This window comes from Erythrolamprus reginae, chromosome 2, assembly GCF_031021105.1.
Source record: "Erythrolamprus reginae isolate rEryReg1 chromosome 2, rEryReg1.hap1, whole genome shotgun sequence".
In the NCBI taxonomy this organism is placed as follows: domain Eukaryota; kingdom Metazoa; phylum Chordata; class Lepidosauria; order Squamata; family Dipsadidae; genus Erythrolamprus; species Erythrolamprus reginae.
In genome coordinates, this window is record NC_091951.1 from 127,502,126 (window position 1) to 127,525,375 (window position 23,250).

General features: G+C 38.1%; 3 protein-coding genes across 3 annotated transcripts in view; 1 reads left to right on the forward strand and 2 right to left on the reverse strand.

The window, feature by feature from the left end:
• FBXO38 (F-box protein 38) overlaps nucleotides 1–7,215 on the reverse strand; it is a 40,053-nt gene extending 32,838 nt beyond the window's left edge. Inside the window, exons 1-7 of the mRNA XM_070739451.1 lie at nucleotides 7,101–7,215; nucleotides 4,784–4,962; nucleotides 3,964–4,097; nucleotides 2,943–3,106; nucleotides 2,110–2,275; nucleotides 1,319–1,456; nucleotides 892–1,029 (exon numbers count right to left, since the gene is read on the reverse strand). Of these exons, the coding sequence (XP_070595552.1) occupies nucleotides 892–1,029; nucleotides 1,319–1,456; nucleotides 2,110–2,275; nucleotides 2,943–3,106; nucleotides 3,964–4,097; nucleotides 4,784–4,911 (868 nt within the window). The 5' untranslated portion in view covers nucleotides 4,912–4,962; nucleotides 7,101–7,215. The remainder of the gene's footprint in view (nucleotides 1–891; nucleotides 1,030–1,318; nucleotides 1,457–2,109; nucleotides 2,276–2,942; nucleotides 3,107–3,963; nucleotides 4,098–4,783; nucleotides 4,963–7,100) is intronic.
• Nucleotides 7,216–7,312: 97 nt separating this feature from the next.
• ECHS1 (enoyl-CoA hydratase, short chain 1) lies at nucleotides 7,313–10,132 on the forward strand. The gene is made up of 2 exons (XM_070739452.1): nucleotides 7,313–7,883; nucleotides 8,257–10,132. Exon 2 carries the CDS (start codon nucleotides 8,429–8,431, stop codon nucleotides 9,302–9,304), a length of 876 nt encoding a protein of 291 aa, XP_070595553.1. The 5' UTR covers nucleotides 7,313–7,883; nucleotides 8,257–8,428; the 3' UTR covers nucleotides 9,305–10,132.
• A 2,369-nt stretch (nucleotides 10,133–12,501) lies between these two features.
• LOC139160956 (double-headed protease inhibitor, submandibular gland-like) lies at nucleotides 12,502–20,008 on the reverse strand. Its single transcript, XM_070739453.1, has 7 exons — nucleotides 19,902–20,008; nucleotides 19,388–19,410; nucleotides 16,649–16,773; nucleotides 15,973–16,012; nucleotides 15,311–15,435; nucleotides 13,288–13,339; nucleotides 12,502–12,685 (listed from the first exon to the last, which is right to left on the reverse strand). Exons 1-7 carry the CDS (start codon nucleotides 19,957–19,959, stop codon nucleotides 12,680–12,682), a joined length of 429 nt encoding a protein of 142 aa, XP_070595554.1. The 5' UTR covers nucleotides 19,960–20,008; the 3' UTR covers nucleotides 12,502–12,679.
• Between the last annotated feature and the right edge of the window lie 3,242 nt (nucleotides 20,009–23,250).

The window sequence follows — 23,250 nt, forward strand, 5'->3', positions numbered from 1 at the left end:
AGCAGTAGGCCCCTTCAGGTTAAATACTTATTTTAAAAAAGCTTCTTCATTTGGTTAAGTTGTCTAAAACAATTATAAAGCAGTCTTTAAAAAATAAGTCTAATAATTTGAACATTCTATAGACATTTATATTGACTTACCTCCTTGCAGCCAGTTACATCAGTCTGATTAGCACAAGAAAATAAAATTTTGCCTCTGCCTCCACCTCCCAGCAATTTGCCTCCTTGTAGCTTCAGTTTCCCTTTCAGTTTTTGCAGTTGGCCTGCTTGCTGCCTCAATCAGCTGAGGATCTGGAAGCTGATAATCAGTTGCTTGGCTTAACAGGCACTTTTCTGTTTGCTGCAAGGAGGTACATTCTGGAAGGCAGAGGCCAAAGTGTGGGGGTGACTGGGTAGGTGGGGCTACATTCAGTGTATAAGATGCACCCAAGTTTTCAACCTCTTAAAAAGGAATAAAAAGGTACATCTTATACTTCAAAAAATACAATAATGCGAATATGAATGTTCAATGTTAAAATATATTATTATCATAATATATTAAGAAGAAAATGTAGCTTTATAATGTTTAAATGTATAATATAATATTAAGCTTAGTGAAACAATGTTATGTGAATGTAAACGAGGTGATGTTGTAGAGACGTAACCAGATGTAACACAGATGTAATCAGATGATAATAAACTGCAGATGGACTGATAGAATGTTTATGTTTGTAACTGAAAAATTAAAAACTTTCAAAAAAAGAATTCTGTATATACAGATATACCTAGCATTTTTTATATATTAAAAGCAACCCACATCTGAAGATATTAGCAATATTAATTTCTATAAAGGAAAAGATGAAGAAATAATGGAAAAGTACGAACTGCTTTCAATTGCAAAGAATTTACATACCAGATCTCCAGCTGTCTTCTACAACATGTTGAATAAGACCTCCAAGAAAAGGAACTCGAACCAATTCTAGATGTTCCAAGTTTCTAGCAGAAGCTAAACCAGTGACCAGGGGAACATACTTCAATGAGTTTGTGGGTCCTATAGAAGAAAGAAAAACTGTAATTCACATTCAGAGAGAGGCAGCTAAATAGAAGCATAGAAATGTTAGCATATACTTTCTCTTTTAATAACATTTCAAGCATTTCCATTCATGTGACTAACTGTAAACAAGGAACAGCAATTTTAACAACTGAATTTGTATAAATCAGATTTGGGGCATAGAGTGATATTGACATTACATATTAGTAATTAATCATTCATTTCTTTACAAATGCTTGAAAGGTTTAGGAAATCTAGATAATGTTTGAAACAGCAATACTGTTTTTACCTGCACAATTTCTCATCACAAAAGTGCGTAAGCTGATGCAAAGGAAATCTTTAAAAGGTTGGGGTTTCGTGAGCCTCACCCACTTTAGGTACAGATGCCTCAGCATTGGAATACAAGGAATGTCAGGGACATTAACTCCTAAAAAAAATACACAGAGCAGCAAGTTGTGGTCAAAACCAGACATTTCAGAGAGAAACATTGCAAATATGAATGGTTTGATTTGTCAGACAACAGGTAGTTCTCAGGACAACTGTTAATGGAACTTCAGTCACTAAGTGAGTCATCATTATGACCAGATCCAATTTTATGACCATTTTTACCATGGTTATTAAGGAAATCACATGGTTAAGTGAATCAGACTTCCCAATTTACTTTGTCGGAAGCAGGCTGAAAAGGTTACAAACTGCAATCAAGGGGCTACAATGTGCTGCAACCATAATAAATGTGAGATTGTTGCCAAGGGTTTGAATTGCGATCATATCACCATGAGGGTGATGTGACAGTCATAACTTCAAGGATTGACTGTTAAATGACTTTTTCTGAGGCCACTGTAACTTTGAACTGTTGTTAAATGAGCTATTGTAAATTGTGGACTACCTGTAGTATTAATCCAGTAATACAATGTTGATAGCGAGCATGTACTTTACAATGTTGAAATAATCTATTTATTTCATCTACTTACATGAATAACAACCATCCTACTAGTGAGAAAAATAACAAATTTATTTACAATATGTTCTGATTTCATATTCAAAATGCTTACCTTAATATCAAAAATACATAACTCTTACCTACTAAGTGCAAAGTCTGAATTTTAGCTCCTATTGGTATTTTCAATTTATTTTCAGGTGGAATTGGGAAGGCACCATTACGATTACGAAACTTCCCTAGGATGTGAACCTGGGGCATGTATGTCCAAATGGCTTCTACTAGTTCCAAATGGGAAGTCTCAACACCCTAAGTAGTATGGGAAAAAATCCAGAATACACAGTCATTATCATAGCAAACAAATAAGTAAGTAAATAAATAAATAAACAATTTAGATTACCTGAAAATTGACAAGTTATAATTCTGTACTAGTATTTATTAAGCCAACTTCACTGATAATTATTAGTTGCACATTAGTTGCATATAATATATGCATTAAAATAGCAGATATAAAACTCCTTGCTAAAATTTATAGTCTGCCTTTCTAATAGCCCATAGCATAGCAACCAACAAAATTATCATTTAAGTATCTATTATCTAATTCCATTGCCAATTTTTTTTCTCACTCTGCAACTAAATTATACACAAAGCAAACAGAGTGTATACATTATGTAATTTTATGTAATACACTGTTCTTTCTATGTTTTCATGGTATGACTTCTTATGGTAACAGATGGCGTTTTAAGGGTCAACCTCCAAATTTAATTGAAACAGAAAACTCCATGTGAGGTTTTAGTTACAGTTGCCTCAGATGCGATAATGAAATCCACATTCAAGGACATAAATTGGATCCATAAAATACAAACCCATCTGTCCTTCCAAATTGTCTCTAATAACTTCTAAATTTGTTGTCTTAATTTTCATCCAGAATGACAGCTGCCATATGAAATTACACATTTATGTTTTGAACACATACCAAGAGATTTGGGCAAGCCTGCAAAGCTTCTAATACCCCAGGAATGCTGAAGGCTTCATAACCCCGAACCCTACGTCTGTCAAGGTGCCTGGGATGAAGGCCATATAGCTGCTCAATGTCTGGCATTTTCTTCAGCAAGGTTAGGAAGCTGGAATCTGTGAATCCTATACAAACAATCCATATTTCATTTTTTAAATTAAAAACTATTATGTAGATGCACAAAGACAAGTAACTATCTTTATTTTAATGTATATATGCCACCATTTCCATTTTGGCATATTCTTTTGTAATTTTAGAATTCAAAGACAACACTGCAGAAAGATGCTACTACTATTGAGGAATAGTAAGCAACTATATGCAAGAGGATAACATAACTAAAATAATAGTTTACAAATAGAAGGTGTTAAATATATATTTAATCAAATAAATATTTAATTACCCAAAGTATAATTTGGTAAGTGATATCACAGATCTATGTTATAATGGCTCATGATGACTAGTTTTTCATCACACATCTTGGATTTTTGTGTGAGATGAGTTTTAATTTCCACTTGAAAACCTTATTCATGTACTCCCAATTTTAAACTTTCCTTCAAAAGGAAGGAAACCTCCTTGTTGGTTCCTTGTTCTACAAGCATTCCTTATTCCCTAATTTAAAGGGAAATGCTAAACTTGCCCTTTCTGAATCTGTAACTTCTCCTAAGTTTTACTGGCCTTTTAGAATACCTGCAAAATATTAGGCAATTTCAGACACTTTTCATAGCAATCTAGAATTAAATACTCAGTGATTCAAGATAAAGATTACATTTAAATATTAAAGTTCCACTCTAGAAGATCCTTATTCCATTACTTCTGCATAGCTGACTGCCTAATCAAAAGTTGCTTTCTCTTAAAATACATACATGTTACTAAGAGCTTCTGCCACCTCTTTATTATTCAGGGAAGCTTTCACATACACACATAACATTTGTGGAAATTCTGATTTTTTTTAATGCTATAGCTAAGCAGAAAATATAATTACCAGTGGGCATGTACTCCCACCAGCGACCTGCGCAGAGATCCACAACTTTTACTACTCTTAGATACAAAATGACAGCTTCCTTTAACTTCCGGGAGAGGCATTCCATGCACATGATATCCTGCAGAGGAAGATACCTTCAGGAAGGAAATAAAATGGGATTAATTCTTAGATGGTTTCATTCCTCTACTATTATAATAAAGAACAATTTGTTTACTAAAGAACATCTGTTAACAATTACAGCAAGAAATAAATTTGACAGAATGAAAACAGAATGGTAATAAAACAAGACATGTGATTTATTTATTCTTTTTCAATAATCAAATAACAATTGTTCCTTTGGGAGAATCACATCCTAAAATATTAAAAAGACAAAGACATCACATGTGAAAACACTGCCATCATGGTACCAAGGCTTCCAAATTACCAGGCTGAATTTTTAGAATAGCTGGGAACTAAGGAATATTTTTGTCAGGCAATGAAAAGACAATAATGTAAGTTACCAAAGAGGACATTTGATAAATGAGACCTGCATTTTATAGTCATCCAGAATAGAAAGAGAAAAAAACCCTGTGGATATGGTGAGTATGGTTATTTGCTCCTGAAGAGTAATATCTTAAACAAGTGGCACTAGGCAATGTGTGGATAATTATGATACTTTTTTTCTACAACACAAAGTAATATATGATGCATTGGCATAATGTTACCCAAACCTCTAAATGGAAGCAATTAAATGTTAACATTAGGCAGATGCTTGTTATCACTGACCATTAAAGTGGATGATGGGACGATATTAAAACTAGAACAAAATTTGTTTTCTTACCGAAAAATATGGCAAAGCACTTCATGTGAAAGCTGGTTCATGTAGTCTTTCAGTTCAGCAGCTTTGATGCATACAGGACTTTCCCGGCTTGTGGAATACACTTTCATGTTTTTCCGTCTAGGCCCCATTTTGATTGTATTTGCAGTTTATAGGGTACTGCACTGCTAAGGACAGTGGAACTGAAAGAGAAAATTAAAATAAACAATTTTAATAGAAACTTAAATTAACATAATGTCTATGTAAAATTTGTATCTCCACAAAGCTTAAACAATGCCATGCAAAAACTAACATTCCATAAAAACATTCCATTTGGATGAAAGAATGGAAGACACTTTCTGATTAGGAGAAACTAGTTTGTAAATTAAACCCAAGTCACATCTCGTGAAAATAATCATTAGTGTTAGTAAAGAATTACATTAGTGTTCCAAAGCCAAGGGAAAAGTTTTAATTAGCCTAGTCCTGCATGACTCCTGTTGAGTTCTTAACAAATAATATCATGCATTCATATTCAGTCATAATCACAATTTATTCCGATAGGATTTATCTCAAATTCAGAGAGAATTGCTAACATAAGTAATGAAGCATTAAATTGGATAGAACATTTCAAAAGACATTTGTTCTTATAAGAAAGTTATATACCAACTCTTCTGTCTTATAAATAAATCTCACTGAATTTAGAAATGCAAGTGGCCACTTTTTGTAAAAATTATTAGCAATGAAGACTTTCTGTATATAATTTCCCACCAGTCTCCCTATTTACAATTGTCCCATAACTGTGTACCGTGCAAATCAGATAACATACCATGCCTCTCATAAAGGAGCCTATAATTTAAAAATCAAATACTGCATAACAAGCTCATCAGTATGCAAGATTTTGCATACTGATTAATCAGAGTCTAGCAAAGACTCAATGGAGTAAATAAATATTGTAACCCTTCTTTAACATTTCTTCTTACTATTGTGATTTGTCCAGAGTCCACTAGAGTTGGGCGACATATAAATTTTACTGACTGAATGAATAAATAAATAATATTTTTTTCAAGGAAATTAATAATTATACTACAGAATATACCAAGGTTTTTTTTATTTATAATCCAAGAAATTCATTAGTTTCTCCTTCAACTTGGCTGAAGTCACACAACAAAGTAGATTATGCTCAGATGTATTTCAGTTTATTATGTGAAGCCAGTAACTGTATTTTGGTGACAACATGCAATTATGAATAGTGTTCCCTCGATTTTCGCGGGTTCGAACTTCGCGAAATGTCTATACCACGTTTTTTCAAAAGTATTAATTTTACAAATACTTCACGGGTTTTTCCCTATACAGTACCACGGTTTTTCCCGCCCGATGACGTCATATGTCATCGCCAAACCTTTGTCTGCCTTCAATAAATATTTTTTTTTAATAAACTTTAATAAATAAACATGGTGAGTAATAATCTAAATGGTTGCTAAGGGAATGGAAAATTGCAATCTAGGGGTTTAAAGTGTTATGGGAAGGCTTGTGATACTGTTCATAGCCAAAAATAGTGTATTTACTTCCGCATCTCTACTTCGCGGAAATTCGACTTTCGCGGGCAGTCTCGGAACGCATCCCCCGCGAAAATCGAGGGAACACTGTACTTGTTTTGTGAGAATCCTTTATAGTGTCAAACGGGGGGGGGGGGAATCATTATTACAAATTCTGTCAACTGGCCTCACCCATGTGCTAGTATTATAATCCCCCCTCCCTTGTGGGTGTCCCAAGCCTGTAGGTGTTTGAAGAGCTCCAATATTCCACAAAAGCTTTGGCGGAAGAAAATAAAAGTCCAACCTTCAACCCCAGCTGTGTAACCATAAACAAGTCAGTAAGCCGAGTTTGAGATTATGTGTTTTACTCGTCCAGAAGAGACGGGGGTTCCCTTTCTCTTCCCTCCTGCCTTTTATAAGCTCGTTCCCTCCCTCCCTCCCCTTCGCCCTTCCTGGGCTTCCACATAACCGCTGATCATTCCTTCTCAGTCCGATAATTAGTAGGCCGAGGGTGCTCAGGCCAAGAAAACACAGGGGGGGGGGGGAGCCTGGTCATTCAAGCGTGTCGTTGTTTTTACCCATCCCCGGAGGGGCTGTTTCCCTCTATTGCCATCTCTGGGTTGTCTCACCAGCCTGTCCGGAAAGGGGGAAAGGTCAGAAATCAGCGCTGACCGCCCCCCCCCAACGGTCTGCCGTAAGACACCCCCCACCCTTCGAAAGCAACGGCAGAAACAGCCCTGACTGCCCAACCGTCAACTGAACTCCTCATCGACCAAGTCCCAACCTCTCCCTCCCCTGCCGCCTACCTTTCCTCATTGAGACTCTAAACCGAGCAGCTCAGGAGACGCTTCCCACCCCCCCATTGCCTCACAACTCTTCCGCTTCCTGTCCATCCCTCACCATTTCCGCAAACTCGGTAACTCCTCCCCAAGAGAGACCAGCGAGTGAGAGAGAGAGAGAGGCAGGCGGAGGAGTGGCTCTGCAACCCTCACTTCCGCTCTCTACCAGATTTAGATCCGGAGGGAAAGAGATTGATAAAAGCTGTCGCTAGGAGGTCCCCCCTCCCCCTCCCCAATTCCCTTTCTGCTTTTGCTTTTCAAACCGGATCCTTTCATTACACGAATTTCAACCTGGTTATAAAATTGAGCACTTTTTTTTCGTTCAAGCGTTAACAAATCCATAATTTGTTGATTATCCTAGCCTTAAAAAAGAATTCTAGTCTCCCCCTCATAGGTATTGCAGCTCTTTGAATCTTCGTTTTCGCTAATAGAATAGAATAGAATTCTTTATTGGCTAGGTGTGGTTGGAGACACAAGGAATTTGTTATTGGTGCAAATTTTACTTGAAACTAACCATTGCATCAAAAGAAGTTCAGAGAACTTTTTTTTTAAAAAAACTTTTTAAAAAACCCTTAAAGAGCCTTTAAACCTCGACAGCTGGTTCTAGTGAAAATGCTTGACCTATAAACAAATGTCAGAACGTTTTTTAAATGTCCCGCAAAGGGAATTTGGACATTTTATTTTATTTGTCAAGAATGTGCAAGGTAGTAGCCGGTATTGGTATAAACATAAACAGCAAAATATATACAGGTAAGACAGGGACGGTAGGCACAATGGTGGGCTTATGCACGCCCCTTACAGACCTCTTAGGAATGGGGTGAAGTCAACATTAGACAGTCTAAGATTAAAGTTTTTGGGGTTTGAGGAAGAAACCACAGAGTCAGATGCATTCCAGGCATTGACCACTCCGTTGTCGTGTTTTCTGCAGTCGAGTTTGAAGCGGTTTACATTTAGTTGGAATCGACTGAGTGCTCGTGCATACAGGTTTATACACTGCTTGCTTGCTTGCTTTTTCCTTTTTTTAAAATGAGGTGGTTAAGTCGCCCCGAGTTCTCGGAGAGGGCGGGATAAAAATCCAATAAATAATAATAATAAATAAATAATAATGCCTTCCATCCAACAGCAACGACGGTGCTTTCGGGAGAGCATCCAATCAACAGCAAGAGGGCGATGCTCTTGAAAAACTCTCCCTGCATATAGAGGACGGCATCGCTCGGAAACCGGAAGTGTTTCCGAGGGCCTCTTTGGACTGAAACACACCCCACTCCCCACTGCGTCCAGCTGCTCTCGCCAGTATGGCTAGCGCGCTGCTCCTTCGCCGTCTGTCTTTGGCTGCGGCCACTGGGCCGCCCCGACGCTTTTTGGGCGCGGCGGGAACCGCAACCACGGCGCATTTCAAGCACCTGCTGGTGGAGAAAAAGGGAGCCGGGCAGAAAGTGGCGGTGATCCAGCTGAACCGCCCGAAGGCCCTGAACGCGCTTTGCGACGACCTGATGAAAGAGCTGAGCAGTGCGCTGGACGCGGTGGAGCAGGACCCGGGCGTGGGCGCTATCGTCCTGACGGGCAGCGAGAAAGCCTTCGCCGCCGGCGCTGACATCAAAGAGATGCAGCACCGGACTTTCCAGGAGTGCTACGGCGGCAACTTCCTCGCCCATTGGAACCGCCTGGCCAGCGTCCGAAAGCCGGTCATCGCTGCCGTCAATGGCTACGCGCTGGGCGGCGGCTGCGAGCTGGCCATGATGTGCGACATCATCTACGCGGGCGAGAAGGCGCAGTTTGGGCAGCCGGAGATCCTGCTGGGTACCATCCCCGGCGCCGGCGGCACGCAGAGGCTGACCCGGGCGGTGGGCAAGTCTCTGGCCATGGAGATGGTCCTGACCGGGGAACGCATTTCGGCCCAGGAAGCCAAGCTGGCCGGCCTCGTCAGTAAAGTCTGCCCGGTAGAAAAACTGCTGGACGAAGCCATCGGCTGCGGGGAGAAGATCGCCCGCCAATCCAAGCTGGTCACCGCCATGGCCAAAGAAGCGGTCAACGCCGCCTTCGAGCTCTCCTTAGCCGAGGGCAATAGACTGGAAAAGAGGCTTTTCCACGCCAGTTTTGCCACGGAGGACCGGAAAGAGGGGATGGATGCCTTTGTGGAGAAGAGAGAAGCCAAGTTTAAAGACCATTAATTCCTCCCACTGGAAGCCTTTTTGGAGGGGGGGTGGGGGGGTGTAGTAAATGCAGTTACATTTATAGAAGACAATATTGCGCAAAAAGGCCTTAATTCACAATCCCTGGACCCTGAAATGACAGCTATCTACTTGTCAGAAAGTGGTCTAATTATTGGCACCAGGGTGTGCAAAAAATCAATTTATTTGAAAAGGTGGTGATTAAAAATAAAAGTGTTCAAATTTCCTTTAAATGTGATCTTTGCAGAATGCCTGAGATTGCATAAAAACAAGCTTTTGTGTCCACAGTAAATGGGTAAAAATTCAAGGTGAAAGGAATAGTTATTATGGCACTAGAAGATGGATTGATTTATCCATAATTCTGTACTGGTGTGCCTGCTGGATTCTTTTAACTTAGTGATAAATATGAGCTTTAGCTACTGCTGTCCCATAGAAGTTATACATCTGGTGTGATTGCATGTGGTTAAAAAGTCTCTAAGATCAGTTCTAATTAAGAATATGCTGGCATATCAAACACAGGTTAATGGAAGTGTTTCATTAGAAACTAGAGCTAGAGTTAATAAACCAATAAGTGAGAAATTGCTATATCATTGCAAAGGAAACTTGTTTAAAGCATTCTGCCCTGGATAAGGCTGTTCTCTTAGGTGGATTTTCAACATTTTGGCTTATTTTCTTTTGAGAGAGCCCATCAGAATTTTATTTTTGAATGTGTGACTGTTTTCCGAATGACAGTAAAAGTTATCCTATAAGCTAAGGAAAATGCAAAAAAAGTATTCCATTGATTTCTTAATTGCAATAAACATTTAATAAAATGACATTATTTTAAAATAGATTGTATCCCTTGCCCATTCTGCCTTTCATCTTTTTTTAAACTAATACTTTTATTCATATATATTCAGGAGTAACTCTGAGAGTTAGGGAAGTTGCTTACTCCAATAGTGAACATCATATTTCTCTTTACTGCTGCCCTTAAAAGCTTTTTGCCCAAGACAGGTAATAGAACCCTCTCTGAATTTCAGGACTAGAGCACCAGTCATTGCTTTTTTGCCCTGTAATTTTAGGAATAATCTGCTAAATTGTAACGTTGAGTAATGTATTTTAGCTCACAATACCATGTATAGACCATTTATGTCTCAGAAGGCAATCTGGTTCTGGATTGGGTGGCTCTGCTCAGCTATAGTTAGTTATGGCTTCGTGACCACTCAATAGAACTCACTGCAATGCACTTTATATCAGGTTGTCACCAAAGAATACTGAAAGCTATATCTGGTACAAAGAAACCAAATTCAGTAGTTACAAGCACAACTTGATTTGTCTAAATGACACCTCTGCTGCAAGAGTTGCCTTGCAAGAGTTATTAGTAAGCTTGTTGGCTACAATTCAAGGTGCCATTTGTCACCTTTAAGACCTAATATATCTCTAACTAGGTCTGACAAAATCTGGATATATGGCAGCTATTTCAAGTGGATTGCTTTATTCAAGAAGAGCTGGAAGGGAAGGCTTGTTCTGGGTGTTATTCTTTTCTCAGGGTATTGCTACACTTTCTGAACAGCGAACCCCTGGATATTAGAGCAAATGCAACCCTGTAAATATATGGAAGGCCATAAAGACCTGGCTTTTTCTGAGATTTTCAAAGGTGATATTATGAATTCCCTTGTGGAAGGGATACTGATAGCTGGTTGACTTTCTTGGTGTTTTTTAATGCTGTATTATAGTCTTTCACCCCACTATTGTATGTATAGGTAGTGCTCAACAATCACAATTGAGCCCAAAATTTCTGTTGCTAAGTGAAACATTTGTTAAGTGACTTTTGCCCCATTTCATTACCTTTCGTGCCAGACTTGTTAAGTGAACCACTGTAAGTCAGTTAAATTAGTAACACATTTGCTAAATGAATGTGGCCTTCCCATTGACTCTGCTTGCCAGAAGGTCACAAAAGGTAATTACATGACCCTGGACTACTGCAACCATCATAAATATGAGTAAAAAGGCAAGCATTCACATTTTGTTCACATGATTGAGGATTCTGCAATGGTTTTAAGTGTGAGAAACAGTCATAAGTAACTTTTTTTCAATGCTATTGAACTATTGTAAGACAAGGACTGCCTGTACTTGTGAAACTATTCAACTATTGCTTATGAGCTGAAATGGAAATTAGATCAACTTGGGACCAAGTAGAATAGACAAGTGATGGTGAACCTTTTTCCCCCCATAGGTGCTGAAAGTGCATACGTGCGCACTATCATGCATGCTCAAATGCCCACACCCATAATTCAGTGCCTCGGGAGAGTGAAAACAGCTTCCCCCACTCCCCAGAGATCCTCTGGAGGTCACAAACGGCCTGTTTCCCAACTTCTGGTGGGCAAAGTAGGTTCATGTTTCGCCCTCCCCAGGCTCCAAAGGCTTCCCTGGAACTGGGGGAGAGTAAAAACGCCTTCCCCCATCCCCCAGAAGACTCTCTGGAGGCCAAAAACACCCTCCTTGAGCCTCTGTGCGAGCCAAAAATCAGCTGCTTGGCACACATGCACGTTGGAGCTGAGCTAGGGCAACAGGCCATGTGCCAGCAGATATGGCTCCACGTGCCACTTGCGGCACCTGTGCCATAGGTTCACCATCACCGGAATAGACCATTTACTTTCACATGAATCTGTCCAGACCATATAGTTAGACTCTCCACTGACCACACATTTCCATTTCCATTCTTCATATGCATAGTCTGAAGTTAGACTGTTGTCTAAACTTAAATAGGCCATTTTCCTTCCATACTATAGAGCACAAGTGTCAAACTCAACCGTGTCGTGTGATATACCACAATTTTTTTGCCTTTGTGGAGCCAGGGTGGGCATGGCCTGTACACAATGCATCTGTTCCACAGGCCGCCAGTTTGACACCCCTGTTGTAGAACATTATAACCTGTAGTCTTTCTGACACTGTCATTTTTTTATATAAGGAAAAATAATTTTATTTCAACCTTTTTCTCCTTTTTGAATTGGTCTAAATTACAATTTCACAATTGGTCTTCTCTCCTCCATATTTGCATCATACACTAGGACAAAAGTTATGTAGAGACTCACATTTTGTTCCTAAACTTCCTGTTATGTTAGTTGTGTCAATGTAAAACATCAATATATCACTTAGGTTTAATTTTTTATTCAAAGAAATAAGAGATACTAAATATAGATGTCAATACGCTTGAATTTGCAAGTTAATAGCTAATTTTTTATTGAAAGAAATAAGAGATACTAAATATAGATGTCAATACACTTGAATTTGCAAGTTAATAGCTTTTTTAAAAATTGCCTATTAGATAGATACTGGACTAAAAGTTGCCTCCAAAGCATTTTTCATTCTTTAAAGATGATAGCACTCGGTCTTTTATCCCTAAATACAATGAAGGAAAAAGAAAAGAGAAAACAATTAAAAATTCTCATTACCAAGAAATATTTTAATTTCTTTTTAAAAAATGCATTTGCATTTATGCTTTCTTCCTTGATACTTGCAAGTAATTACATCTCAATAGTAACAGAGTTTAGTAATTTTGGGTAAGTATGCTTTGTGTTCTATTAATTTTTATCCCCGCCACCCCTCCTTATTTTTGATATCAACATGACTTCTTGAATACTTTTAACATATTTATACATGCCTCTGAATCAATCTTATGCTTCACAATTGCCTGGGCTACTCTAGGTTTTTTTGAAAGATTTAAGAGAGGGAGTGCCATTAACTTCTTCCTAAGGCTGAAAGAGTGTGACTGGCTCAAAGTCACCTGCCTGGCTTCATATCTAAGGTGTCTGATTCTGGTTTTTAGATTAGTGCCTTAACACCAAACTAGCTGTTTCATAGATCAATACTGCTAAAAATTTAGCAACTCATGGCATATGAATACATTTTTAAATCTTTTATCAAAGTTTGTATTCTACCAACCAATTTCTATCATAGGCAGATTTATTGGAGATTTGTGCAATATAACAAACTGGATATACCTTTTTGGAGCATGGTCCTTTATGACTTACGCCAATTCTACGCCCAGTTGTCCTGTAACATCAGAGAAATAATTTATGTGAATGGCTAAAGCCTAGCACTGTGCTGGCTAACCTTACAGAAATGATATTGCTAAGATGATATATAGAAAGTACTTGGAGATTTAAAATATTTCAATTTCACATTTTGGCTACATGGACCCAAAGCATAGCATAAAATAATGGCATGTTAATTAAAAACTTACAATAAGATACAATAAGGAAGGAAGGAAGGAAGGAAGGAAGGAAGGAAGGAAGGAAGGAAGGAAGGAAGGAAGGAAGGATAGTTGTAGTTAAAAACCAAAAAAAATTATTATCTAATTGTGAAATACTGATTGTGTTGATTGCTTAACAGATTTTGGAAGAGAATTCCATAAAGAAAATGCTTTATATGTTTTATACATATAAAAATATAGGGGACTGATATAAATTATATACATAACAATGAACTGGTGATCATGTTTCTTACAGATAGTTCCCCTATTATTTTAAGCCATATTGTATTTTTTAATGTGATTTTGAAATCAGCTATTATAGCTTATTAACTTAAATGTATTATTTTTATGCAAGAATCTGGCCAATTCAGTAAACCATGCCTCAACAAATGGCTATGTGTGATATGCCTCATTTATTTAGCGTTCCACATCATAATGTGCTGTTTGCCTTAATGTGCTTTTTAAATCCACTTTATCATGGTAATTCACTAAGTCTTGATTTGAGAAACTGTAACTTAGTTTGATGAAGTTAGGCAAGATTGTAAACTGTTCTTCAGAATCTGACCAGTTAGTATAGGCTGAGTACAGAGAATTTTAGGAGGATAAATCACATTAATCTCATATTCACGATGAAAAATGCAGCTACTTAAAATTTCATAAAGCTTTCTAGACAGGATCAATGCCAGATATGAGTGGCCTTTTGGCAAAATGTTTCCATCTGCTATTGTGCCTTCGTGGAAATTTTAGCACTGGTCTGGGACCTGGGTCTGTTTCTATCATCAGAACTCTACCTTTTGGGCTAGATTTGGGTTCCACAATCCAGGAATTTCCCAACTGCTTTCATTTGAATAAGAGACAATATATAACTCAATGGTACCCATGCTATACAAAAACTAAGTGCTAACTAGCCAATTCTATATGTTCCTCCAATCCAAAAGTAACCAGAAAGCTGAAGCCTGAGAATTAATCAGTGAGGATCCTGGACCAACAACTCTTCCACTGTCCTATGTACAGTGAAGGCTACCAAAATTTTTACTATCACATTGTGAGCGTGGCTTAGGCATGACGCCCTGCATTTTCTTTCATTTTTCAGTGTAAATTGGGTGTTCTGGGTGGAGCTCCATTTTTGCTACCCCTGCCTAGGTAGATATCTGCTCTCAAACGCAATACATATGCCACTAGTCAATAGAGCTGCAGCCAAATGTGACTATCAGGCATAATAGTTATTTGTACATACCATGATAACAGCTGCTTTACCAGCAGCAAAGAAGGAAGAGGAAACAAAAGGATTTTCTCACTACCACTCACCATACAAAGAAAAGAAGAGTGGCAATGGACAGGCAAGAGAGCAATGGTAGAAAGAAAGGGCCAATGAAAAAAAGTGGTCACTAGTGTTGCTGATGGATGAATTAAACCATTTCTTAATTTTTCCTAATTCTGTATACTTTATACTGATGCAGCAGGCAGGCTGGGAAATGAAATGAGGATTACACTATTTTTAGTTAGTTAATTTAGTTTCATCATATTTCTTGTTAGACTCCCAACAATTCAAGTGTTTGGCACACTAATGCCATTCAGAGTCCAGACAACATTTTCTTCCAAAATTGGACACAGCCAATGCCTGACCAAGAATGCTGCAACCAACTCTTAGAATTATGCTCAGAATAGAGAAGGAGAGGTAAATACATGCATTTGGGCCATGCATTTGGAAAGGCAAGCTACTTTTATGTACAACAATTATTGTCCAATAATTTTCTTTCAGTTGAGCTTACCTGATTGTAGCACACAAAATGCACAGGTGTTGATAGGTCTTCCCATCAGTGCCACATACTGGCTGGTTTTCTTGCGGGCAGTCTGCCGTGCCCTTTTGCTGTTGTGGATATTTACGGCAGTCATCCTACAAAGATATTCCAAACAATTTTTACAAATGCTCTTTGATGTTGCTTATTTTGAATAATCTGAGAAGATGGAAGTCGAGATCTGCCTTCTTGTTCCTTCATTCTGGGCTACTTCTCAGCCTATAATTTAATTTATAAGTATGTTTGTTTATTTATCAAATTTATTTGCTGCCCATTTCATGGTCCAGGCAACTCTGAGGGTCTTAATATCCAGATAAACCAAACATCCAAAAATTATAAATATAAAAATGGATTAAAGTTACAAAAATGAAAACAAATTAAAAATAAGGATATGGCGGGGAGAGTTAGATGCCCTCTCAATGTATCAACCATCTCCAGCGAATAGACCTCATGTCAGCCATCATAGTCTCTCTCTCTCTCTCTTTCTCTCTCTCTCTGTATGTTCTACATGGCTCTACCCTTGAAGAATATATGTACAGTATACAGTATATGTGTGTGTAAAAAGACATGTTTCACACCAGAATGAGATAGAATTCAATTTTAAATTACATAATAGCAATGATTATAATACTTACACATTTTCCTTCATATGCCAGGTCTAGCTTGGGTCTACTTCTAAAAAAAGAAAAGAATCTGAACTTAAATGAAGGAAGTAGCAAATGTGGCAGTCAAATTTCAAAGTAAGGTAGAAAACATTTTAAAAATTGGCAATGCATATTCTAGACATGCTTTCAAATTCAAGAAGTTTCTCTTATGCTAATGGTTACCACTTAATAAAAGAATTCTAATTGTCTACTTCTAGTTAGTTTAGTTTAGTTAGTTTCATTCTGTTGCCACACGTAATTTATTGTTAGTCTCCCAACAATTCAAGTGTTTCCCCATTTTTTAACTATCTGTCGCCAAATGGGAAGAGATATTTCCATTGCCTTTATAGGGCTGAAGTCCTTTCTTCACATAACTCAAACACTGTTTAGTTAAATAACGTAGGTAAACAGAGGACTACACCAATTTTGTTTTGAGTTGTGACCTACAAATGACCCTTAAAATATAAGTTAACCTGAATTTCTGCATTAGATTGTAGATTAAATTTGTTAGATGCTTAGCTCTTTTATTTTATCCTGCAGGCTAATGCCATGTTTTAACCTTTAACTAGTAGTATGCGAGTTTTCGGAGAGGGGCGGCATACAAATCCAAATAATAAAATAAATAAATAATAAATGCTGTTGTGCTTAAATAGATGGAAGCACTTACAATATTTTGGAACATAATTCACATTTGTTAGGATAAGTCTTGCCATCTGTTCCACACACTGGATCGTAGATATCAGGACAACCATACTGGCCTTTTTTATCTTTTGGATATTGGTCACAAACAATCTGCAAAATAAACAAGGAGAAATCAGATTGCCTTAGGAGGCCCTTTTTCTTTGTTATTTATATTTCAGAAAAACAAGAGCTTGTTGAATTAATGTCCCTGCTAATTTTGGAAAAAGGCCCAAAAGGGCATGTGCTATTTGCTTCAGGAATTTGTTTTTAAACATTATTATTTTAAGGGTTACCTGAGTTAAAAGGAATATGGTTAAATATTAATGGTTTAACTGGAACGTGGAGCAACAGACTAGCTTGTTGTGTAAAGAAGCCTATAACATACATTTAGAGGGTAAGAATTTGTTAAAATAACAGCAACAATTCTTCTTTCTCTGAACATGGAATTACAAGATCAGCATGCAACTTTTGACACTAAAAATCTTCTTTAGTGAGTGTTGCTGCCAAGAACACATAGTAGGTGATCATACGAAACAGTGAGTGGTTCAGAGGCCAAAGTTGATGGCTTCTCTGTATGACATCCTGCTGCTTCTGCCCTCCATCAGATATCCTCAACAGACGTATCATTCCAAATCACAAGCAATAATCTTTTTGTACCTTATCCTGCTTTGGCCAGAACTCACCTTGAGTAATATCTACCATATTTTTCAGAGTATAAGGCACCGGAGTGTAAGATACACTTTAGTTTTTGGAGAAGAAAATAGAGGGGAAAAATCTGCCTACTAAGTATTCATCTGGCTAGCGTCCTTAGTCTGGTCAGGTTCAGCATATTATTTAATCCCCTGGTTAGGGCTTAAAGAAAACTTATTGGGAGAGAGTAACAATGTAAGAGCTTGCAAGCTGGTAAAGACTGGAAACATCATTAGCATCTAGTTAGGACTGGAAAGAAACTTATTTGGAACAAGTAGCGCAATGAAAAAAAAAAGCCTGCAAAAACTTAGGGCTGGAAAAACATTATTGGGAGAGAATAACAATGAAAAAGCCTGCAAAGTAAGAGCTGGGAAGATTGTTAGCACCTCATTAAGGCTGAAAAAAAAGCTTTGAAAAAGCTACATTCAGAGTATAAGATGCACCCAAACGTTCAGCCACTTTTAGGGAGGAAAAAGGGTTGTCTTATATTCTGAAAAATACGGTAATTCTAAGTCCCCAACTTTATAGAAATTAGAATAAGTTCAGAAAAGGAATATAGAATATAGAAAGGCTAAAGGAACAATTTCGAATTGAGAAAAGAATACTGGAATTGGGCTGGTAATGCTTTACGATAAAATTTTTCAAATACCTGAACAAGAAGGTCAATATTATTTTCTCTCCCTGAAGAAATAGTGTACAGTAGAGTCTCGGTTATCCGATATAAACGGGTGAGCTGATAGTCGGATAGCTGAAAATGTTGGATAATCCAGACTCTACTGTGGCTCTCCTTCTGGCTTCCCTCCTCGGTTCTCTCGCTTGCTCGCCCTCTTTTCTTCTCGGCTCTCTCGTTCGCTCACCCGCTTCCCTTCTCCCAGCTTGCTTCCCGTCGCAGCTACCATGTTTGGGGGCATGTCTGGGGGGGTGCTGAAATACCTACAGCCATGCCTCCAAGCAACTGTGACGTTGGATAATCCGGAATGTCAGATTATCGAAGGATGGATAACCAAGCCTCTACTCATTTTCTTTTCCAAACCTGTAGCTGCATGGTTCTTCCCAAATGTAGGATCACAGGTTCATTTTTTTTAGGAAAACTTTGTAACAGTGGAATGGCACATGGAATCAATTACTTTGAGAGATTGTGAATAGTAATCTGTCTGAAAAGATTTAATTTGGATTCCTGCATTGAGCAGGGTGGCTTGATGTTCTTGCTTCAATAGAGCACCCTTTTAACTCCTTTTAATTCCGTTCTTTTGTTCTGCCTTTCATTCCTTTTGGCCTTCTTTTCTTTTAAGCAGCATGGTTGCATAAGTTCTACCATAGGTTCTAAGAGCTGTGGTGGCGCAGTGGTTAGAGTGCAGTTCTATAGGCTACTTCTGCTGATCACTGGCTGCCAAACATTTGGCAGATCAAATCTCACCAGGCTCAAGGTTGGCTCAGCCTTCCATCCAATGGTGGGATAATTTTTTTTCCTTTCGATTCTGTGGGCGTGGCTTGGTAAGCGTGGTATGGCTTGGTGAGCATGGCGGACAGAGATACTGTAAAATCTCCATTCCCTCCTGATCAGCTGGGACTTTGGACACAGAGAATAGATGGGAGTGGGGCCAATCACAGGTGGTATTTACAGGTTCTCTGGGCTACTCAAAATTTCCACTATCAGTTCTCCAAAATGTTTAGAACCTGCTAAAATCCACCTCTGCTTCCATCCTTCCAAGCTGGAGAAAATGAGGACCCATATTGGTGGGGAAAATATGCTGAGTCTGTAAACTGCTTAGAGAGGCATGTGAAGTGGTATATATATCTAAGTGCTACTGCTATTGCTACCAGAATTGCAACTGACCACTTTAATTCCAGAATTTCAAACTGCAAATTATAGAAAATGGCTCTGAAACATAAAGGTCTCATCCTTAACAATTGTTTATGTTTACAAATAAATTACAAATAACGAAGAGTCATAGCAAAGTACAGTACTTTAATTCCATGACTGTGAGCATAATTCAGCTGCTAAGCAAAATTGGAATATATATATCAAACTGACCTTATGTCCTGAAATCCCAGGAGCTGAAAAATAATAAAATAAGCAAATAATTAAAAGCTGCCAAGATTAAAGGTTTATCTGCATTACACTTAAAATACTACCCTTCTTAATTCAAGTTGTTTTAAGAAAATGTTGTCTTGACCAAGATACTCTGGCAACAGCTTGCAAGATATTCAGTCTGGACTACAGATACATGACTGCCAGTGGACAATTCTGCTGCTGCTGTATTTGTCTAATTCAGGAAAGACCAGCTGCTTGAATCTTGTGTCTCAGAACAAAAAAACAATTCCTTAACACTTTTTTTGGAATGCCCATATTTTGCTATATGTTTTATCTATTTCTTTTGATATTTCTACCATCCCCTTCAGTAATAAACCTATGGTCTATTAAAAAAATAAAGCTATAAATTATTTGCTGTAAATAGTGAAATCATATAATAATCTTCCTTTATATTGGAATAAGTATATTAATTCTATTTTTAGATATATTATTTTAAGATTAATCAGAATCTTACCTAAAAATAAACAGCAGTTTACCAGGCAAAGGATCACGCATACCGTTGTAAACTTCATGGCTAGTAAACTCAGTATATTGTTCTCTCTGGATCTTGAGTACACTATCCAGTCCAAGTAGAAATGTTCACAGTCCTATTTATACTAGAATACCTGAAAGCAATGTCATTTTTTCATTGTAATCAAAGTGACCTTTAACAGGCTTTCTTTTACAATGTTGATGATGTAACTTAAGGTAGTTTGTTTACTTTCTCCTTTTCATGCACAATACCTTAAAATATGAGTCAGGAACCAATCTTGATGTTTTAGGTCCAGGGATGTTTTAGGTCCAGGCGCCACCATTTTTTATTTTTTATTTTAATTATTTTTTCTTCTGCACATGCGCAGAAGCTGAGTTTCTGGCACTGTGCATGTGGTCACGTTGTTTTCTGCATTTTTTAAAAAAAATTCAGGGTTTTTTGCACTGTGCAGCCATGCAGCGTGATCACGCAGGGCGCGAGGCAATAAACTGGCAGCGAGATAACTTGGAACCCACCCCTGATTAGGTCCAATAAAAGTTGTTTTGTTCACCTTTTTGCTGGCTAAATGGTTAATGTAGTGTACAGTGATCCCTCGATTTTCGCGATCTCGATCTTCGAGAAACGCTATATCGCGATTTTTCAAAAAATAATAAATTAAAAATACGTCCGCGGTTTTCTCTCTTCCTTCCACTCTTCTCTCTCTCTCTTTCCTTCTCCCCCCCCTCCACTTGCCCACGAGAAGAAAAAAAGCAACCTCTGCCAGGCAGCTCCCCTTGTGCCCTCGCTTTGTGCCTGCCTCTTGTCCCTCTCTTTTGGGGATTTTTTTTCCTTTTCTTTTTTCACCTTTGGTCTCCCATTACTGTAAACCTGCCGCTTGGCCGCCGCCGAGGAGAATGCGAGGCATGCGAGGTCCCTGAAGAGGAGAGGGGGTGGCTGAGGCGGCGGAGGCGTAGCGGCGGTGGCGGCAGGCGAGCTTGGAGCCTTGCTTCAAGGGGGTCAGACGCAGCCTCGGCGAGCCGAAGGTTTCCGCGACTCTGACCCAGAGCAGGAAGGGCTGGTGGGGGCGGCGAATCCACCTCCCCAGCCACCGGCTCCACCATCTGCGCATGCGCGGCCATGGGAAAAAAAGGGCTCGCATGCGCAGATGGTGTTTCCACTATATCGCGAAAAATCGATTATCACGAGAGGTCTTGGAACGTAACCCTCGCGATAATCGAGAGATCACTGTATTAGCCTAGAGATAGTTTGCCGCTATCTCATTGGCTGCTCCCTATCTCCAGGGAAGGTTGCTGAGTTTCGGCGGGAGTGAAACTGTGAAACTATTGGTTGTCCTAAGTTTTGGCCGGGTATAAATAACCTGTCATTTTACCTTGTTCTGTTCTGTCATCCGACTTCAAAATAAACTTCAGTTCTCTGAGACTGGCTCCAACTTAATAGTTAAGTAGGTAGTTTTCATCAGGAATTGAAAGAAATGGGTTGATTTTTTTCAAAAAGGAGGCTGTTCCAAATTGAATTCCTGATGGAAGCATTTCTGCTGGCAGAATATAATGTCTGGATCCAATCTTCTATTTACATATAACCAATATAGATTTCTATTTGGCATTGTATGTATGTATGTATGTATGTATGTATGTATGTATGTATGTATGTGAAATTTGGGTCAAGAAGAAATGAATATCACAGACTATCAGTAAAGCAAAGCAATAGATCACAGAACAACTAAGCCAAAATTCTCACTTGAATCACTAGTGACCAGTTTCCAACTATGATATTCTGAGCACATCATGTACAATTCAATTCCCTTGACAAGTCCATAATGCTTGGGAATGTTAAAAGAAACAAAGGAAGAAATTGGCCAGCAGCAAAAAGAGAATGTATCCAAGTACACTGGTAATAAATATACTATTGAGAGCTCTAAAATATCAAAAGGTAAGAGTCAATATTGACTTGATGGCACTTATCCATCCGTCCGTCCATCTAAAGTAGGAGCATCTTAGTAGGTCTTTGAATTTCAAAAACTGATAAAATAAAGAATAATAGAAAAAGAAAAGTTAGAAAAAAGAAAGGCAAGAAAACTAGTTATCCAACATCTTCTTGTTTTTAAGAAGATGTTGGATAACTAGTTTCCTTGCCTTTCTTTTTTCTAACTTTTCTTTTTCTATTATTCCAGTGTTGGAGCATTCACAATTTCTGGAGACAAGCTGTTCCACAGATTAATTGTTCTAATAGCCAGGAAATTTCTCCTTAGTTCTAAGTTGCTTCTCTCTAAGTTGCTTGTTTTGTTTCCACTCATTGCTTCTTGTTCTATCTTCAGGTGCTTTGGAGAATAGTTTGATTCCCTCTTCTTTCTGGCAACTACTGAGTTATTTGAAGATTGCTATTATGTCTCCCCTATTCCTTCTTTTCACTAAACAGGATAAACCCACTTCTTGCAACTGTTCTTCATATCTTTTAGCCTTCAGTCTCATAATCATATGTGTTGCTCTTCTCTGTACTCTTTCTAGAGTCTCAACATCCTTTTTGCATCATGGTGACCAAAACTGAATGCAGTATTCCAAGTGTGGCCTTACCAAAATATTATAAAGTATTAACACTTCATGTGATCTTGATTCCATCCCTCTGTTAATAAAGCCTAGAACTGTGTTGGCTTTTTTGGGAGCTGCTGCACACTGTTGGCTCATATTTAAAGGGTAGTTGTCCACTAGGACTCCAAGATCTTTACTTATTTACAGTTAACAGTTACTACTGTTGAGCAAAGTACCACATAAACTTATACATGTGCATTTTGTTTTTCCTGCCTAAATGTAATTAGAAGAATTAAAAGTATAACAAGAAAAAAAGAAACAAAAATAACGGCAAAATTCGTAAAAAAATATATAGCAAACAACAGAATAACATTGTACAATATTTCTAAAATCAAAACAGATTTTGTCATCAAATCCCAAAATAATAGTTTCATTTATATCCTTTATAAACAAATCAAAAAATGGTTTGCAAATAGAAACAAAACTAAGAGGTTTTTTCCCCATCAAAGTGGTCACTTTTGCCATCTCAGCTAGCCCATTTCACACACTCCATTCTTTCATTGTAGGAGTTTGTATATCTTCCAACCTCTGTGCCTATAGAAGTCTGGCTGATGTTATCATATATAAGAATAATATCCTAGATTTCTTTTCAGTCTGTGTATACATCGTATCTAAAAGAAAAACCTCTTGTTTTAATAGCACATTGATTTTTAATATCTTCTATATTAAAATGCATCATTTGCTCCAATATTTCTTAACACTCTTGTAAACTTACCAAAGGCACCTTGGTAACATTTCCAACATCC

What these genes read in the sequence shown, in the direction of transcription:
- ECHS1 (XM_070739452.1), top strand. Translation starts at nt 8,429, where the DNA reads ATGGCTAGCGCGCTGCTCCTTCGCCGTCTGTCTTTGGCTGCGGCCACT.
- LOC139160956 (XM_070739453.1), bottom strand. Translation starts at nt 19,959, where the DNA reads ATGAAGTTTACAACGGTATGCGTGATCCTTTGCCTGGTAAACTGCTGT. An exon ending in CTGGGATTTCAGGACATAAG is followed by an intron (nt 16,774 to 19,387) that starts GTCAGTTTGATA and finishes TTTATTTTGCAG; the next exon opens with ATTGTTTGTGACCAATATCC. An exon ending in TGGCATATGAAGGAAAATGT is followed by an intron (nt 15,436 to 15,972) that starts GTAAGTATTATA and finishes ATATCTTTGTAG; the next exon opens with GATGACTGCCGTAAATATCC.